We start from the raw sequence: 15057 nt of genomic DNA, 5'->3' as shown, positions 1-15057 counted from the left end.
TTGTTATTATGTTTTTTTTTATTTTTTGATGAAGTTGAAAGACGTGGATTTCGTGATTATATCTATTGATCCTTACATTCCTTTCGAATGCTTAGATACCCGCTTAGTTCGCCAGGATTCATGTTCTGTCCTCTCTAAGCCTCTATTGCTTTCTTTAAGGGGACAAGATGTGAGATTGTGACCCGCTTGTAGTGATAGACATACTAACATAAGAATAATTTAGAGATTAGATAATTAAAATTAATCGGCCATTTGATTAATTGACCTCGGTTATTTATAAAAATATGTTTTTTCTTTTTTTTTGTTGCCCTAGAAATTGTTTCTTCGTCTGATGAGTATTTATGATTATGTTTATCAAATATATGTATATCAAACTTAACAAAGCAGTACTTAGAACGTGTCGATTTAATCACCCTAAAAGGTCTCTGAAACCCTTCAGCAAATTTTTTCTCTGTTGTTACTGTTGTATTATTTGCAATTAGTGAACAAAACTATTTTTTTTTGTATACTTACATGACCTTCTAAATGTATCATCTTTTTATCACAATAATTGTATATAATTGGATAATGAGAGCAAGCATACATTATTATATGTTGTGTTTTTTTAGTTAAATTTACAATTCGAACTTTAGAATTGAGTCCAAAACACCATTCTAGATCCTAAAAAAATTTTTGATGAAAGAATTTTTTATATACATATGGATCTACCTCTATAAATGCGGAGACTCAGGACTTGGCCTTCGGCAACTACTTTCATGTTAAAAATTCACAAATTGGGCTACCATGACGAAGTATAACTACGTTAAAAGCCGAAAAAGAAGAGCCTGATGATGCAATCTCGTCCACATTGATATTAAACCAAGCTACGCCTTTGATAATCATAATTACACGGGATGTTTCAAGAATAAACCCCTGCAGAGGAGCAACTCCTATACCAGGGCCAATTCTAATGAACCTACCACTTTATAAAAATTTTCTTATCCTACACAAATATACCCAACCAATCTCTGTCTCTCCAGAATAAACAAGAAAAGGCTATGCGTCCCTTGTATCATCACGTTATTGACTTATTACAAATTGCCTATCTAAAAAAGTAACGAAGTTCGCATTAGTTGCTTATTGAAAAAAGCACGACAATTACAAGCATTTATAAAGTAAAAACAACTCAAGGCTTATATATGCCACAAATAAGAAGTGAAACTTATATGAAGCAGCTTCTCAAAAACTTGGAGCCCCCTTTATGACGAAAAAGCTATAAGTACTGCTTTTAATCCTTTTTGAGCACCAGGTTCGTTAATCTTTGGAGTATTGTTTGGATATTTAGAGCTCTCAAGTATACTGCTCGACTCAATACAGAAGAGAACAATTTTACTTATAGGCGATCCAGAGTAGACCATAAACTTGGACAGCTTAGAAACGTCGCCAAACTGACTCTGTTTTACCAATACTAACCCTGCTGTCCAACATAATATCACCTAGAGCAGTATTTGCAATATCTACTCGACAGGTAGACTTGGCTCATGAACACCGATCTCGCATACAGACGCCCAGAACTTACATTTTTTGGGACTCCTTTCACAGGTACCTCCACACGACAGACAGCCCTCGAACTACTCGAGTGTATAGGATTTATCCTTTTGTGCTTGATTACTATGGCTTAGGTTGGTAGAAATGTTGATGATATTGTGGTGTTTGGTTTGATTTTAAAATTTTTATTCTTCTCAACCTGTCACTTGTAGAGTAGTATAATAAGAATAATATCACAACAAGTGTTGCATCTGGTAAGCGTTGTAAATAACGAGACCGCTTAGAAATCGTGGCTTATATTTTATTAAGCTTTTTGAATTGAGTGGAAGAGCGACAACGAATTTCTTGTTGATCTGAGAAGTGACTTCAAGAAATGACTACCCCTCAATGGTTTCCGAGATACACTGGAGTGGAGAGAAGAAAGAGACTTGCAAAAGTAGAACCTGAACACTTTCGAGGAATCATCTACGCTATCTTTAACAGCTAGAGTTAACGCATAACCTAAATTTTCTTGAAGGAATGGGATTATAAGATCAGCTGAAAATGGGTCACAATAGATCCTTTGGCTTGCAATTTATACAAAGTTCTTTATATAACTTATAGCTACATCCCTGAAAATGTGAACAACACAATTTGTATTCTTTTAAACTCTGCTCAGCCCATATCTCATAAACTAACAATGATATAGATTTATATTTCTCAACAATCTACCATTCCTCTAATTTACCCCGTATACGTATAAATGTGTGTACTATTTTTTTAGAATGGTTGAAAATAATATTCTTTAAAAAAATATTTTAAATGTATATAATTACGAATGGTTTTGTTTTGGCCATAACTCTCGGATCTTTGAAAACTTTTGGTCCCAATTTACTATCGACACTATTTAATAACTCCCTTGTAGATTCGCTAATGTTGTCGACGGATGATGGTAAGGATGTTTCGGAACCGATGGATTCTCGTATATAGACATGATCTTCCTCGTACGAAACCTCATCTAATTGAAATCTTTTTGCTAAGTAAAGCAAATTTTCGTTATCTTCTTTATTTGTAATACTTTCGTCAGACATTTCTCTCAATATAATTGAAATATATGAACATATATTTTGATATTAAAATGACATTTAAATTATTTTTGATCAACAACTTGATTTTCATGTTAAGTATATGCCACGATATGTAAATAAATTTTCGAGGTATCAAGATTAGTGGTATTTGGATGTTAAGACTCAATAATGTTTTCTGTATCTGGTTTGTACTTTTATTATATAAAACATAGATTAAACGCTCCATAAATATTTGGTCCACAATTTATCTAGTTAACAAAAGAAATCTACAGATGTCTCTAGCACCTGTAATGAAAACATTTTATTCTAAAGACAAAGCCATAAAATGTCAATTCTATGGTCAAACCAGTTTCTGTTTATTTCTAGTGTTTTGTGTTCTCTCTTTCACTTTTAATTTACAGGGTTGCCTATCTATATATTCCCCAACAATAATCTACAAACATTCCTAGACTCCATTTTCCTGAAATCGCTTCTCTTCTTAATTAAGTATTTTTTCGATTTATGGTTTCTTAAAAAGTTTGAAAAACATTTCCTGGTAAATTTTTCCTGATCGTTTATTATTTCTTTAAAGTTCTTGTGGACCTACAAATGTTCCCTTGGGCAAAGCTTCTACTAAATTTTTCATCAGGTCTAACTTTATATGCAGCGGAGGTGAAAGAATGTCATCGTGGTTCACTAAAAGAACTTTTCCCACATTTTTATGGTCTGGAGTGTGTGATTTGTGCTTGGGTCACACTTTCTTCGTAAAATCACTTTATCTGTCTCTACTTACTGTCCCGTGACCATAGAATTGAAATTATGTTTATTTCTAGTGTTTTGTGTTCTTTCCTTCACTTTCAATTGACAGGGCTGCCAATCTACATAATCTTTCATTTTTTTTAAACGCTTCTCTTCTTAATTAAAAATTTTTTCGATTTATGGTTTCTTGAAAAGTTTACAATTTCCTGGGTGAATTTTTCCTGATTATTCACTATTTCTTTATCAGTTGCCGTAATTGTAGACATAGAGGGCACTGGCATTGAAAATACGCCATGTTGTTTTCACTGAATGACAACTGATTTTGCATTTCTTCTTGGAGTACGTTCTGTGGCTTACACTAAAACCAGTTTGTGATGATTTCGACCAACGTGCAACACCTGATTCTGTATAAGCAAAGAATTTCAAGAAATCTTTATTATTTCATTTTTGTGAGAAATTATAAATCATTTTTCCATTTTCATACAAAACACAAGAGGTACCCGGCAATCTTGTCACTCTATTGTTGATAAAAAATGTTTTAATTTTCACAAAACATTGGAAATAGTTGACTGGGTCTAAAAATTCAAAAATATATAATTGATGAATAATAAAGGAAATCACAACTACCTACAGAGGGCGAAACATCCTTTTCTTTAAATTTGATCATTTTAAAGGTACCTTATCACTTACATAAGTGTTAAACTTTATAATATCTCTAAATGTTCCATTCTTCTCAAAACTAACCCCTTTGCCACGACTAGTTTTTGATCATTTAGATACTTTTTCTAATATACCTTTTTTAATTCTGTTACTAGTCATATTGTACTTTCTGCAACCACACTCAGTAGAAATCCTAAATTCGGAATCCAATAGAAACTTCTCAAAATATTTGATGAATATGGTTCCAGTTGAGGACTCAAAATAAAATTGTCCAATAGTCTTTTTAAAATGCCAACGTTTCAATCTTTTCATTGACAAATAAAAGATCGTAACGTTGGCATTTTGAAAAAACTCTTCTAGTTTTATTTTGAGTCCTCAACCCATAACACCATTCGAAAATGAATACTAGTAAGGACAATAATATCAAACAATGATAAATAGGGTATAATAAAAATGAAATTCAACAGTATATACGTTTATTAATACCTACAATATATACATATGTCAAACCAACAACAAATTGACAATATCAGTAATTTAAATTACTATCCGAGAGCTCAACATATGCATTTCGTTATTATTTTGAAAATATTATTTTATTATATATGCAAACTTCTCGGTTTTTATTCGAATACTTTATTTCCAATTTAACTTGGAAAAGGACTACTAGATCTAGAACCGACGGTGAAATCTTTGTATTGAGAAAAAACACAGATCTGAAATGAAAAACCAATAATTAATAACCATTATTATACACAATTTTTAATAAATATGTTAGTGATATTCATACTAAACACATTATTTGTTGCTACTATTACACCAACAATCACAATTATACACTGTCTGACGCGCGTTTCGATAACCAAGTTATCATCTTCAGATACAGTTTACTTTCAGACTTTAATGACAATAATGTGAGTGTTGGTATAGTAATAGTTTAAACCGTGTGTTGTGCATTTAATCCTACAACTACACAACAATCAAAATTACCTTATCTTTCAGTTGCTGACATAGCTGCAATCCGACTGTAAATAATACTAATACCTCATTCAACCAAGGTACCGAACACTCTGCTGGTGTAGGATCTGGTGTCATGACTCCTTGATTATTCATCAAATGGTACATAACAAATACCAATTTATGACTCTGTATATAGAAACTTATTGCTAGGTCTTCAGCTAAAGGAGGCGAAAGAGATTTCTGAAATAAAAAGTCAAATTTTTAAAAAACATGATAAAAAACTAAGATAGGAATTCAACCTTTCATAGGTTTCCTAAAAAGCCATCAAGGTCATAAAAAGAATGGAAAAATGAGAAGAAATTATAGAAACATTGAATAATACTACAGGTCTGAAACGATCGAAAAGATTTCTGTCCTATTCCACCAATTAGTCTGAAAAGAACCTGGTATGTTCACTGAACACTGTCTGGTGAACTACCTTCTAAAGAACAGAAAAGAGAAATTTAGACAGCTCTTGTCGTTTCTGTAAGGAACCAAAGGAAACCGCCGAACACCTCCTTTGTGAGTGCAAGACAATCCATAGACAAAGACTACTGTAAGATCTAAGCCGCATAGACCGCAGACAGGTAGCGCACTTTGCAAAGTCGTTGCTACCGGACTAGTAAATAGAAAGGAGTACACAATAGATCAATAGGTCAAAGTGTTAGCAAGGTAAATTGACGACCTTACACTCTAGCTCATCTTATCTAAGATAGAGGTGTAATGTATCTTCGGACTAACCAATGATGGTTGACCATTTTCGTTTTATTGAAACATCAAAAATACTTTGAAATAAACTATTTGTTAAATAATAAAATAAGTAGTTAAACGTGGTTTCAATAATCCGACGACTCTTCTCGAACGAACGCCAGAATATTAAGATATTTATCTGTTTACAGACCGCTCTTAAATACTGAAAACCCTATTGTATGAAAGTTTAAAATTATCTATAAGTATGGTCGTTCGAGTCACATCAATATAAATAAAGTACGTAATTTGATACCTTAATGGAACTCAAGTGTCCAAGGGACACCCTGAATAAATCATCTATGATGTGGGTCCCCATTAAGATCGTGTACCATAAATCTTGATGAATACAATATACCTTGAATTAAAGTAGCTTAATTTTTGATTCTTCGCAGTTGCATTAATATAAGACAGAAATTTGGTTAGTGAGTTAAATTACACACAAGAGATTGTATCACTGTCGGGGTTACATTTGTGCAATGTTTTTAAATTTAAATAATTTCAAATGGGAAATTATTATGTCAAAACAAGATGTATTAGCTTATAGCAATAGTTTGATGTGATTAATGACATGTTTAATAAAAAATCAATGTGGGAGGATTTATCAGGTTATACAAGTTGGACGTTGAAAAAAGTTGCGGGAACAATAATAGTAAATTGAACACCCCAAATCAAAAAAGGTGTATCTATAAAGGTAGGGGGAGAGGAAATGAGGATAATAAGTTAAATTGATCAAAACTGAGAAAACTGATAAGCAGCTGGAAGAGACTTCAATATTTTCTGGTTTTTTGTCAAAATCTGTTTATCATACTTACCATATTGCGACTCTTAAGTAAATCATAAATTGTTTTCTTCCTAGGTACTATTAAACTAGTTCGGCCCCTCTGTAAGCTACCCAAAATATTTCCTAATACGTGAAGGACCTCATCAGATGACCTGGAAACAATTTTGTTTACTACAACTTATGATCACATCAAATACATCGAAAACAATCGATGAAACCAACAGAGATGAAATAATTAAATAGTACTGTAGTAAAAAAATATTTTGGTACAAAAGGCGTGGACTAATACAAAAATTATTGATAGTAAATCCTCAGGAATGTAGAACTCATCAGAAGACTTGGAAACAATTTGGTTAACTATAACTAGTGACAACATAAAATACATCGAAAACAATCGATGAAACCATCAGAGATGAAATCATTGAAAAGTACTGTAGTAAAAAAAATATTTTGGCTCAAAGGACGTCGACTAATAGAAAAAATATTGATAGTAAATTCTCGGATATGAGGACCTCATCAGAAGACTTGGAAACAATTTGGTAAACTTATGATTACATCAAATAGATCGAAAACAATCGATAAAACTATCAGATATGAAATAGTAGAATAGTACTGAGGTATAAACAGAATTTGGCTTAAAGGACATTGATTAATAGAAAAATTATTGATAGTTAATCATCAGGAAGGTAATAAAAATCACTCTAAATTAAATATTGAAAAAGTAAAAACCAATTGAAAACAAGAAACGTGGAAGAGTTTTGATAATAAGCTGAAAACTGCCTAAATAATGATTACTGATTCAAAATTTGTTATGATATAAAATAACAAATAAATATAATTAGCAATTAAGATAAAATTAAAACTAATGATTGCCAAAAACCTTATCGCTCAAAGATAGGAACAGGTAAAAATCCACACAAACTACTAAGATAACAAATTAAATAGAAATAGAATCGATAGTGGTAACAAGACTAGCAGCAGTTTTAGCCGTAACTGAAGACATGAAATAAAATTAGGAGATTTAAAAATAGAGAAAAAATCACGAACTTTAAATACCTTGGCATGACCAAATAGGATACTGGAACAAGAGTCAAACGAAGAAACTGAAGCAGCATGGTAAATTATTCGCAATTGAGACACAGTTTCTATTTACAAAGGAAATACCAAAACAAATCACAGAAATATGTAAAAAAGTAAAATATAAAGTAAAGAAATGAGATTTCTAAGAAAAATGTAGGATAAATGGAGATACGATAAAATAAATAACATTATAAGAGAAAATTTGAATATAAAATCAATTCAAAACAAAATATAAGAAGAACAATTAAGTTGATTTAGCCATGTTAAAAGAATTGGAGAAGAACGATTAATATATATGTGAACACGAACGAACACACGAATTCCAATAGTTCATAAGTCTTGATGATTATTATGATAAAAACGATCAAACAGAACACAAAATATTCAAATGGAATAAGATCGCAAATTTCTATATCAATATAATTAGTAGATTCAAAAAAATACGACACATTTCAATAATGTGTGTTCCTTGCAACTTTTGAATTTTCGTTTTATCATACCCTGTCCTCAATTATGTAACAGAAGCATTTGATTTGTATATTTTTTTAATGAAAATTTACCAATGACTTTAAACTTTTCTCTTATAATTCATAAAATGTGACATTAAAATACAAATATAATCTATATTTACAGTTTACATAACGAATTTTATTACCTATTGTTTTTTTCCTACCTTATTTTAGTAGCTTCCAGATATATTTACTCAATTGCAACATAATAACATACAAAAAATTTTTGATATCATGTTTTTAAATTATTATTTATGAGTTATTTTGAAAATACCGGCTTTACCAGTACTAGTACTATACTAGGATTAATTTGTTTTTATTAGATTCATAATTGATTAATTCACATTTGTTTCATCCCTCAGAGACAATTCTGTAAAATTGAATTTTTTTTTTCTAGCAGAAGTAATTAAAAATTTGTAAAGAAAACTTCAACACTCAAGTTCATTTCAATAATAAAGAACTACACTCGTGAGCAAAAAATCGACTCTGGTTATACCCCTACAATCGAAAGCCGTAGCAAATAAACTGAGCACGAAATTTTATTTTTCTTAGTAAAAGCCAATGGCATTAGCTTTTTTATGCTTGTTTACTATAGTGGTGACTGATCCACCATTATCCACCTGACCCTCCACTATTAGTTATCCATCAAAAGTCAACCGACTGTTAACTACAAACAATAATTCTACCTTAAAATGAACACAACAAGTGATAAAGCTGCTCAAGCGGTCACTCTATTGCGATAAGGCCAGAGCCTCATCAGAAGTGGTCAGTGCGCTGAACATGAATCAGTCTACTGTTTCCAAAGTTTACCGTCCTTACCTAGTGACTGGTAACTTCAATCAAAGACGCGGTTCTGAAAGAAAACGGTGCACATTCGATCCATTGTCAGTATATCTGGTGCTATCCCTGGTGTTCAAGTCTAACAAGAGCTCAAAGAAACGCCAGGAGTGGCTAGACAGTCAGAAGAAGACTAAAAGCAGAAAAACTTAAATCGAAAAGGTCAGCTACTGGCCCCAAATAAACCCCAGCCCACTAATTATTTCCCAAAGAATACGTTAATTGGACTAACGGACAATGGGGCTCCGTTCTGTTCTCAGACGAAAGCAGTGTGCCTGCATGGTAGCAATAGAAAAGTACGAGTCTACAAAAGACTTGGAGAAAGATTCTCGCAGTATTGCAAAAAAGAAAACGTGACTTTTGGAGGAGATTCCTGGATAGTTTGGGAGGGTATTTCAATGGAAGCAAAAATCGAGTTGATTTTTATTGAAACTGAATTAACGGCGAACCGATACATAGAAGAAATTTTAAGGGATAATTTCCTTCACACAGTTTCATTGGCCAGCGTGTAGTCCGGACTTTAATTCTATCGAGCATTTATGGGATATAAAGTACCTGCACCACGTACAAAATAGGACATCAAAACGGTGCTCATTGAATAATGGGATACCATCGAACAAGATCCAGTAAAGGAACTTATTCGATCCATGAAAAGGAGATTGGAAGCTGTTATTAGGGCTAGGGGAGGGAATCCTAAATATTGATAGTTTAATTCAAATAAATTATTATTTTGAGGAATTTAAGTTTGTATTTTCTCTACTGTTAATTATTACCCCTTTTTCATTGTTTCAAATATGTTACATCTCAAATTTCATTTCATATAAATATTTAAAACTAAAATGTTTTACATATTTGGAAACAATATTTCAATATTATGAATATAGTATTTTAGCCAATCGATCATTTTCTGCTGTCATAAATGTACAGATAACATTGAAATAAAATTGATAAAAATTTAATAGCAGAATTAGATATCAGAAGTTTAATATTAATTATATAATAAACTGCAAAAAATAACAACACAGAGTTAATACTTTCCAGTTTCAAATACATTCCCCAACATAACTAATGCATTAAAAATGTTCAATCTTGTTAAATAAGACAATTAATTTGAGTGAAAAATAACTATTTGGAATTAAAACTTCTTAAATAGATAATTAAAAAATCTTGAAGATATAGCTCATGTAAATTATAACATGAATTTAATATAACTTATAAGAGACTATCAATTACATCAGAAAGAAGTTCCGTTGGATTGAGGTTGTTGTGGAAACACACCTCTAAAATATAATAATTTTTCACCTATATAATGTCTCATTATGAACCTTCAAACTGAAAATTATTCATCTAACAATAACTCCATTGATAAAAAAGAAACGTTTTTAAAATCTTGTGGGATCAATATTTTCTTAATAAATAATCAAAGAAATAGAAAGACAAATATTCATCACTTAATGTACAGTTGGATCTTTCATGTAAACGCTTTTTCTATAAGAGATATTTCAGGAAATTTCAATTTCAATATGCCTCTCTCTCTATCTCCTACTCTCTGGAATATTAAAACAAAATTTGCTTCGTCTTTAGATCTTGAAAGCTAACGTGTGATCCATGACCATAAAAAATTTTTTCTCTAGGATGTAATCAAGTTTTTACATCTTATATATTTTATTATTAATGCATCAAAACGTTCTTGATTTTAGGTCTCTTCTGTTTCAAAATTAGATAAGATAAATTACATACAACTACATAATTATTGATCAAGTCAAATTAAAGTTTTTTTTAATCAAACAGAGGTAATGACTATTAACTGTTAACATTGATTAAATTTCGAGTTTTCAAGGTAATTTGAAGAGATTCTTACAATATGCAGTTAAGCATTTTCATGAAATAAGAGAGAAAACTTTCTTGTACAAATGGAGAGTAATATCACCTCATAACATTACTGACTCACTATTATGTAAACCTTCTATAACCAATATGGTAATAGAAAGGATAAATATGCTTGCAAATCTATTTATGCCAATTATTTATTGTCCTATATGTTGTTAAGTTAGATTTTTTGGAACCGCTGAACACACAACCCCCAAACCAACAATCACACTCACATTTTGATAACCAAATTATTGTTTTCAGAGACTGAAGGTAAACTAAAACCCATTAACTTGACCCACCTATTAAATACTAAATTTTCCCACCAATGAACCTCCTTCCGCAAAAAATAATTTTAGTGGTTACTTCTTGGGCGGGAAACTTCACATTTATTCCTTGAATACTAAACTAAAGAGTGGACTGTAAGTAATATGCCTTTTGTTTCTATTTAAACCCACAGCCCACTCTATAATTTAGTAGTTAAGGAATTAATATGAAATTTCCTACCCAAGAAGTTGTAGGAGAAGGCTCATTAGTGGGGAAATTTAGTATAAAACAGGTAAGTCAAGTAAATAAGTTTTAGTTTACCTTCAATTTCTGGAAATAATAATTTGGTTATCATAACGGGCGTATGTTTGTGTAATTATGAGAGTTTGTGTAGTAGTAGTGTAAACAGTGTGTTCACTATATACATTGTACACAACCATTCCCTGTATACTTTGAAATTTGATAAACATTTTAAAACAAAAAATACAAATCTTGTGTTTTTTTAGAACACCCTATATAATGAGATTTCATATCAATCAATTTTTCTCTTGTATTAATGAAATATTTGAAAGCAGATTTTATTGATAAATTTATTAAGAAGACTTAAATCTCAACAAATTATAGATATCATTGTCCAATGAAAACCTTATCACAGATTAAAACTAAAGCTGGCAAATTTGATTAAAACAAATATAAAACATAAAATGAATAAAATATCGCCAAAACATATTATTAAAATGGAATGGGATGCTATTAAACACTTTGAAATCATTATTACCAAATAAAAATTAATAGATAGTATATAAATTTATTATTCAATTTGTTGTTAAAGCAACCAAAATTCATGAAAAAAAATGATAAATTTCTTTTTACTAACTTGAATTTGTAATGTTTACCAACATCGTCAATGTGGTATATGGCTTGCTGCAAATGATTTGCTGCATCTTGTACCTGCTGTAATTTCCACGGATACTCACTTTGAATTGTCGTACGTACATTTGTGACTGTCGTCTGTCTCACAACTTTAAAATTGATATCCTATAACAAAAAATGTTACATTCATCTGCAAAGTCGATGTGTATATCAGTTAGCGAATGTGTCTCTTCATGTAAATACCTACTGCATGTGTAATACTATCTCCTGTTAATGTGACAACACATTTCAACTGATCAGCTGGTACTGATAAAACGAATTTATCTTGTTTTGCAGAATTATCATGTCCATATAAAGCAACTGGAAACCTTCTAGCACACTCCTATAATGTCGAACATTAATTAACCCTACTAATATGTACATAATATGTAAATAGATCACATACCACTAGTATCTGATGAATCTGGTCGAGACCTTTATGAACTTCTTGATTTAATACCCATTCGAATTCTTTTTGCTGAAATATAATTAATCAATAAAATTTGACCTAGTTGTTTAAATTGATTTATTACCAAATTTGTAGCTTCCTCTTTTTCGCACTCCGTCATATTTTATTTTTCAAATAATAGAATAGTATTATTTGCTAAACAACGTTTAGATCCATTTACTGCTTAAAATTCGGTTTTTAGGAACATTTTCTGTCTCTACAAATACAACTATTTTGACATTTCGAAATTAGAAAACTGTCACTGTCATTAAATAACAATTTACTTTATTACAAATATGTCATTTTTATCTTAATTTGTTTTTATAACAATGATTTGCAATTTCTAGTTGTTAAGTGTCGTTGAAACGAAAAGAAAAAAAAAGAAACGGTCATTTTTACACCCACAAAATGCTTATGGGAGCTGGGGGCTCGGGAGCTTCGGCAACATTTCGTAAATGTGTGTGTTCGCCAGCATTTGCCTACTAGCTTTAGAACCTTGTGGGTAGATGGCAGTGCAAAAGTAAAATACAATAAACGTCAAGTATATAAACAAAAAAGAGGTGTGACAAGTTTTTGAAATTGAATAATATTTTTTAAGTCGGGCGATAATTTTTATTACATAAGGAATAACACAATGTCACAAGACATCATTCTAACTGGTGAGTTTAGTTCAAGTATGTTTTGTTAAAAGTACGTTATTGTCTGGAAATAATACATAGATAATACAATTTTAATTAAAATGAATTAAAGTATTAATTTTGACATACTTTACATTTCATCAGGAAATTTGGATATGCTCCACAGTTTATATGACTTCAAAGCTACGTATGCCAAAACATTGAGTTTCAGAAGTAATGAGTACTTTTTGCTTCAACAAACTAACACTAAACACAAAAATTGGTGGGAAGTCATTAATGAAAGAGGTGATATGGGCTATATACCATCAAATTATGTGGAAACAGTAACTGTAAACCCTTCGTTTTTCTTACAATTCATAGACAACTGTTTGGTAAACTTGAAAACACCTTCAGAATGCTCAATTCGTGATAAAAGTGATATAATAAAGAGGCTAAAAGAGTTGAGGAAACAAATAGAGCAGCTACCAGAGGTTTCCAAAAACTCCGTTGGAGTCGATAGTGATGAAAATCCTCCCTTATTATTTAAAAACTCGGATGGAAAGATAGAACCTATAAATTCTTCCACCAGCTGTTATTCTGAACGAAGAAATAGAAGGTTAGTCTTATAACTGCTCAATGACTATTATTTCATACTCAATTAATTCTAGTCTAAATGAAGATCCAATGAAACCCATTAGTAAATCTAGCATTAGGAAATCTATTGAGAATATTCATGATGAAATTAGATCTGATATATTCAAAGAATCTAAAAAGTCTGAATCAACTGTTTCTAGCTCTTTAAGTAGTAATATTTCCCCTCCAATTACTCATCAATCCGTTTATGATCTAGTGGAAAGTGTTAGAATTAACACTCAACTTTCACATGAGATGTCCAGAATTGCCATGGTTACTGTAGTTCAAGGGCAAGTACAATATATTAAATTATTTTTTGTTACTATTGTGAGTTAACTTTTTCATATTAATTTTTTTATTGATTAGATTACATGAGTTACTTCCTGCTTCCGTATTTCCATATCTGAGTACAATTTTATCTCATTCACAAGCTTCCTTAGTGGATGATGTTCAAATAGACCAAACTCACGATGCTAGTCGCTTGAAAATCATTTTCAACGAATTAACTTCCTGCAAGGAAGATGCTCAACAAAGAAGTTGGATGTTACATGAGGACGAAGATGTTATTAAGGAGTATATCATTGAGATGATTTCAATTCTGGTAATATCTATAAACATTTATGATCTACTTCATTTATAAGAATTAAGTATAAGCTATTGATACTTTTTTAGACAAACTTTAAATTTTTTAAAATCTTTTGCAGTCCAATGCAGATGCAAGCATATCTAGACATGTAATATCTTCTGATCAATATCATGTTATTACTACTCTAATTCAGTATTATCAAATGGAAACGAGATGGTCCATTAGGCAATTATTATTACAAGCATTTGGAGTTTTATGTAGTTTAGATAAAACTGTTATTACTATTATGTTAAATTCTGTATTACCCAGTGAACTCGCTAGGTAAGTAACAAAAATCGAAAATAAACAATCAAATATTTAATTATCTTGTCCAAACTGATGATGAAGCTGTAACTGATGCATAAGGAGAATGGAAAGCCTTGAGGAAAAGCTGCTTATCTATTTAACTTCAAGAAGATTGCTTGAATTCTTCTTCAAGAGAATAGGAATTAATTTTATTTATAAGGTCTATTCTATTTCAAATGTACATATCTCTCATATTTATTTTCCAGAGTCTGATTGTTTTACTTATTTTCATGTTAGTTTTGCTTGTTATAATTATAAAAAAACTTAGTTACCTTATTTAGGTCTTACAAACTATTTTTATATGTATATTGTCAGAGGTTTCAATTCCAAATTCCCTCGTTTCTCTATGCTGGGCTTTTGAAATGTTGAAATGTTTTACTTTACTCCTTTTCTTTTAACAGATGTGGGAATGTGGGGATGTTTGGTACATTT

General features: G+C 30.9%; 3 protein-coding genes across 3 annotated transcripts in view; 1 reads left to right on the top strand and 2 right to left on the bottom strand.

The window, feature by feature from the left end:
- Window positions 1–2597, bottom strand: part of LOC130444824 (cilia- and flagella-associated protein 251-like) — a 28956-nt gene extending 26359 nt beyond the window's left edge. Inside the window, exons 1-2 of the mRNA XM_056780129.1 lie at window positions 2343–2597; window positions 514–660 (exon numbers count right to left, since the gene is read on the bottom strand). Coding sequence (XP_056636107.1) covers window positions 514–660; window positions 2343–2597 — 402 coding nt within the window. The remainder of the gene's footprint in view (window positions 1–513; window positions 661–2342) is intronic.
- A 1854-nt stretch (window positions 2598–4451) lies between these two features.
- On the bottom strand, window positions 4452–12903 carry LOC130451070 (protein rogdi). The gene is made up of 7 exons (XM_056789869.1): window positions 12530–12903; window positions 12403–12474; window positions 12205–12339; window positions 11962–12122; window positions 6554–6674; window positions 4983–5192; window positions 4452–4708 (listed from the first exon to the last, which is right to left on the bottom strand). Exons 1-7 carry the CDS (start codon window positions 12563–12565, stop codon window positions 4640–4642), a joined length of 804 nt encoding a protein of 267 aa, XP_056645847.1. The 5' UTR covers window positions 12566–12903; the 3' UTR covers window positions 4452–4639.
- Window positions 12904–12968: 65 nt separating this feature from the next.
- The window catches only part of LOC130451047 (NCK-interacting protein with SH3 domain), a 7954-nt gene continuing 5865 nt past the window's right edge, over window positions 12969–15057 (top strand). Inside the window, exons 1-5 of the mRNA XM_056789847.1 lie at window positions 12969–13103; window positions 13227–13677; window positions 13730–13984; window positions 14061–14295; window positions 14399–14601. Of these exons, the coding sequence (XP_056645825.1) occupies window positions 13079–13103; window positions 13227–13677; window positions 13730–13984; window positions 14061–14295; window positions 14399–14601 (1169 nt within the window). The 5' untranslated portion in view covers window positions 12969–13078. The remainder of the gene's footprint in view (window positions 13104–13226; window positions 13678–13729; window positions 13985–14060; window positions 14296–14398; window positions 14602–15057) is intronic.

Source organism: Diorhabda sublineata, chromosome 1 (assembly GCF_026230105.1).
Source record: "Diorhabda sublineata isolate icDioSubl1.1 chromosome 1, icDioSubl1.1, whole genome shotgun sequence".
Taxonomy (NCBI): Eukaryota; Metazoa; Arthropoda; class Insecta; order Coleoptera; family Chrysomelidae; genus Diorhabda; species Diorhabda sublineata.
Note: the sequence above shows the minus strand (reverse complement) of the source record. Positions and strands in the feature narration are given on the sequence as shown.

What these genes read in the sequence shown, in the direction of transcription:
- LOC130451070 (XM_056789869.1), bottom strand. Translation starts at nt 12,565, where the DNA reads ATGACGGAGTGCGAAAAAGAGGAAGCTACAAATTTG. An exon ending in AAGAGGAAGCTACAAATTTG is followed by an intron (nt 12,475 to 12,529) that starts GTAATAAATCAA and finishes ATTATATTTCAG; the next exon opens with CAAAAAGAATTCGAATGGGT. An exon ending in GGTAAACATTACAAATTCAA is followed by an intron (nt 6,675 to 11,961) that starts GTTAGTAAAAAG and finishes AATTGTTTCCAG; the next exon opens with GTCATCTGATGAGGTCCTTC.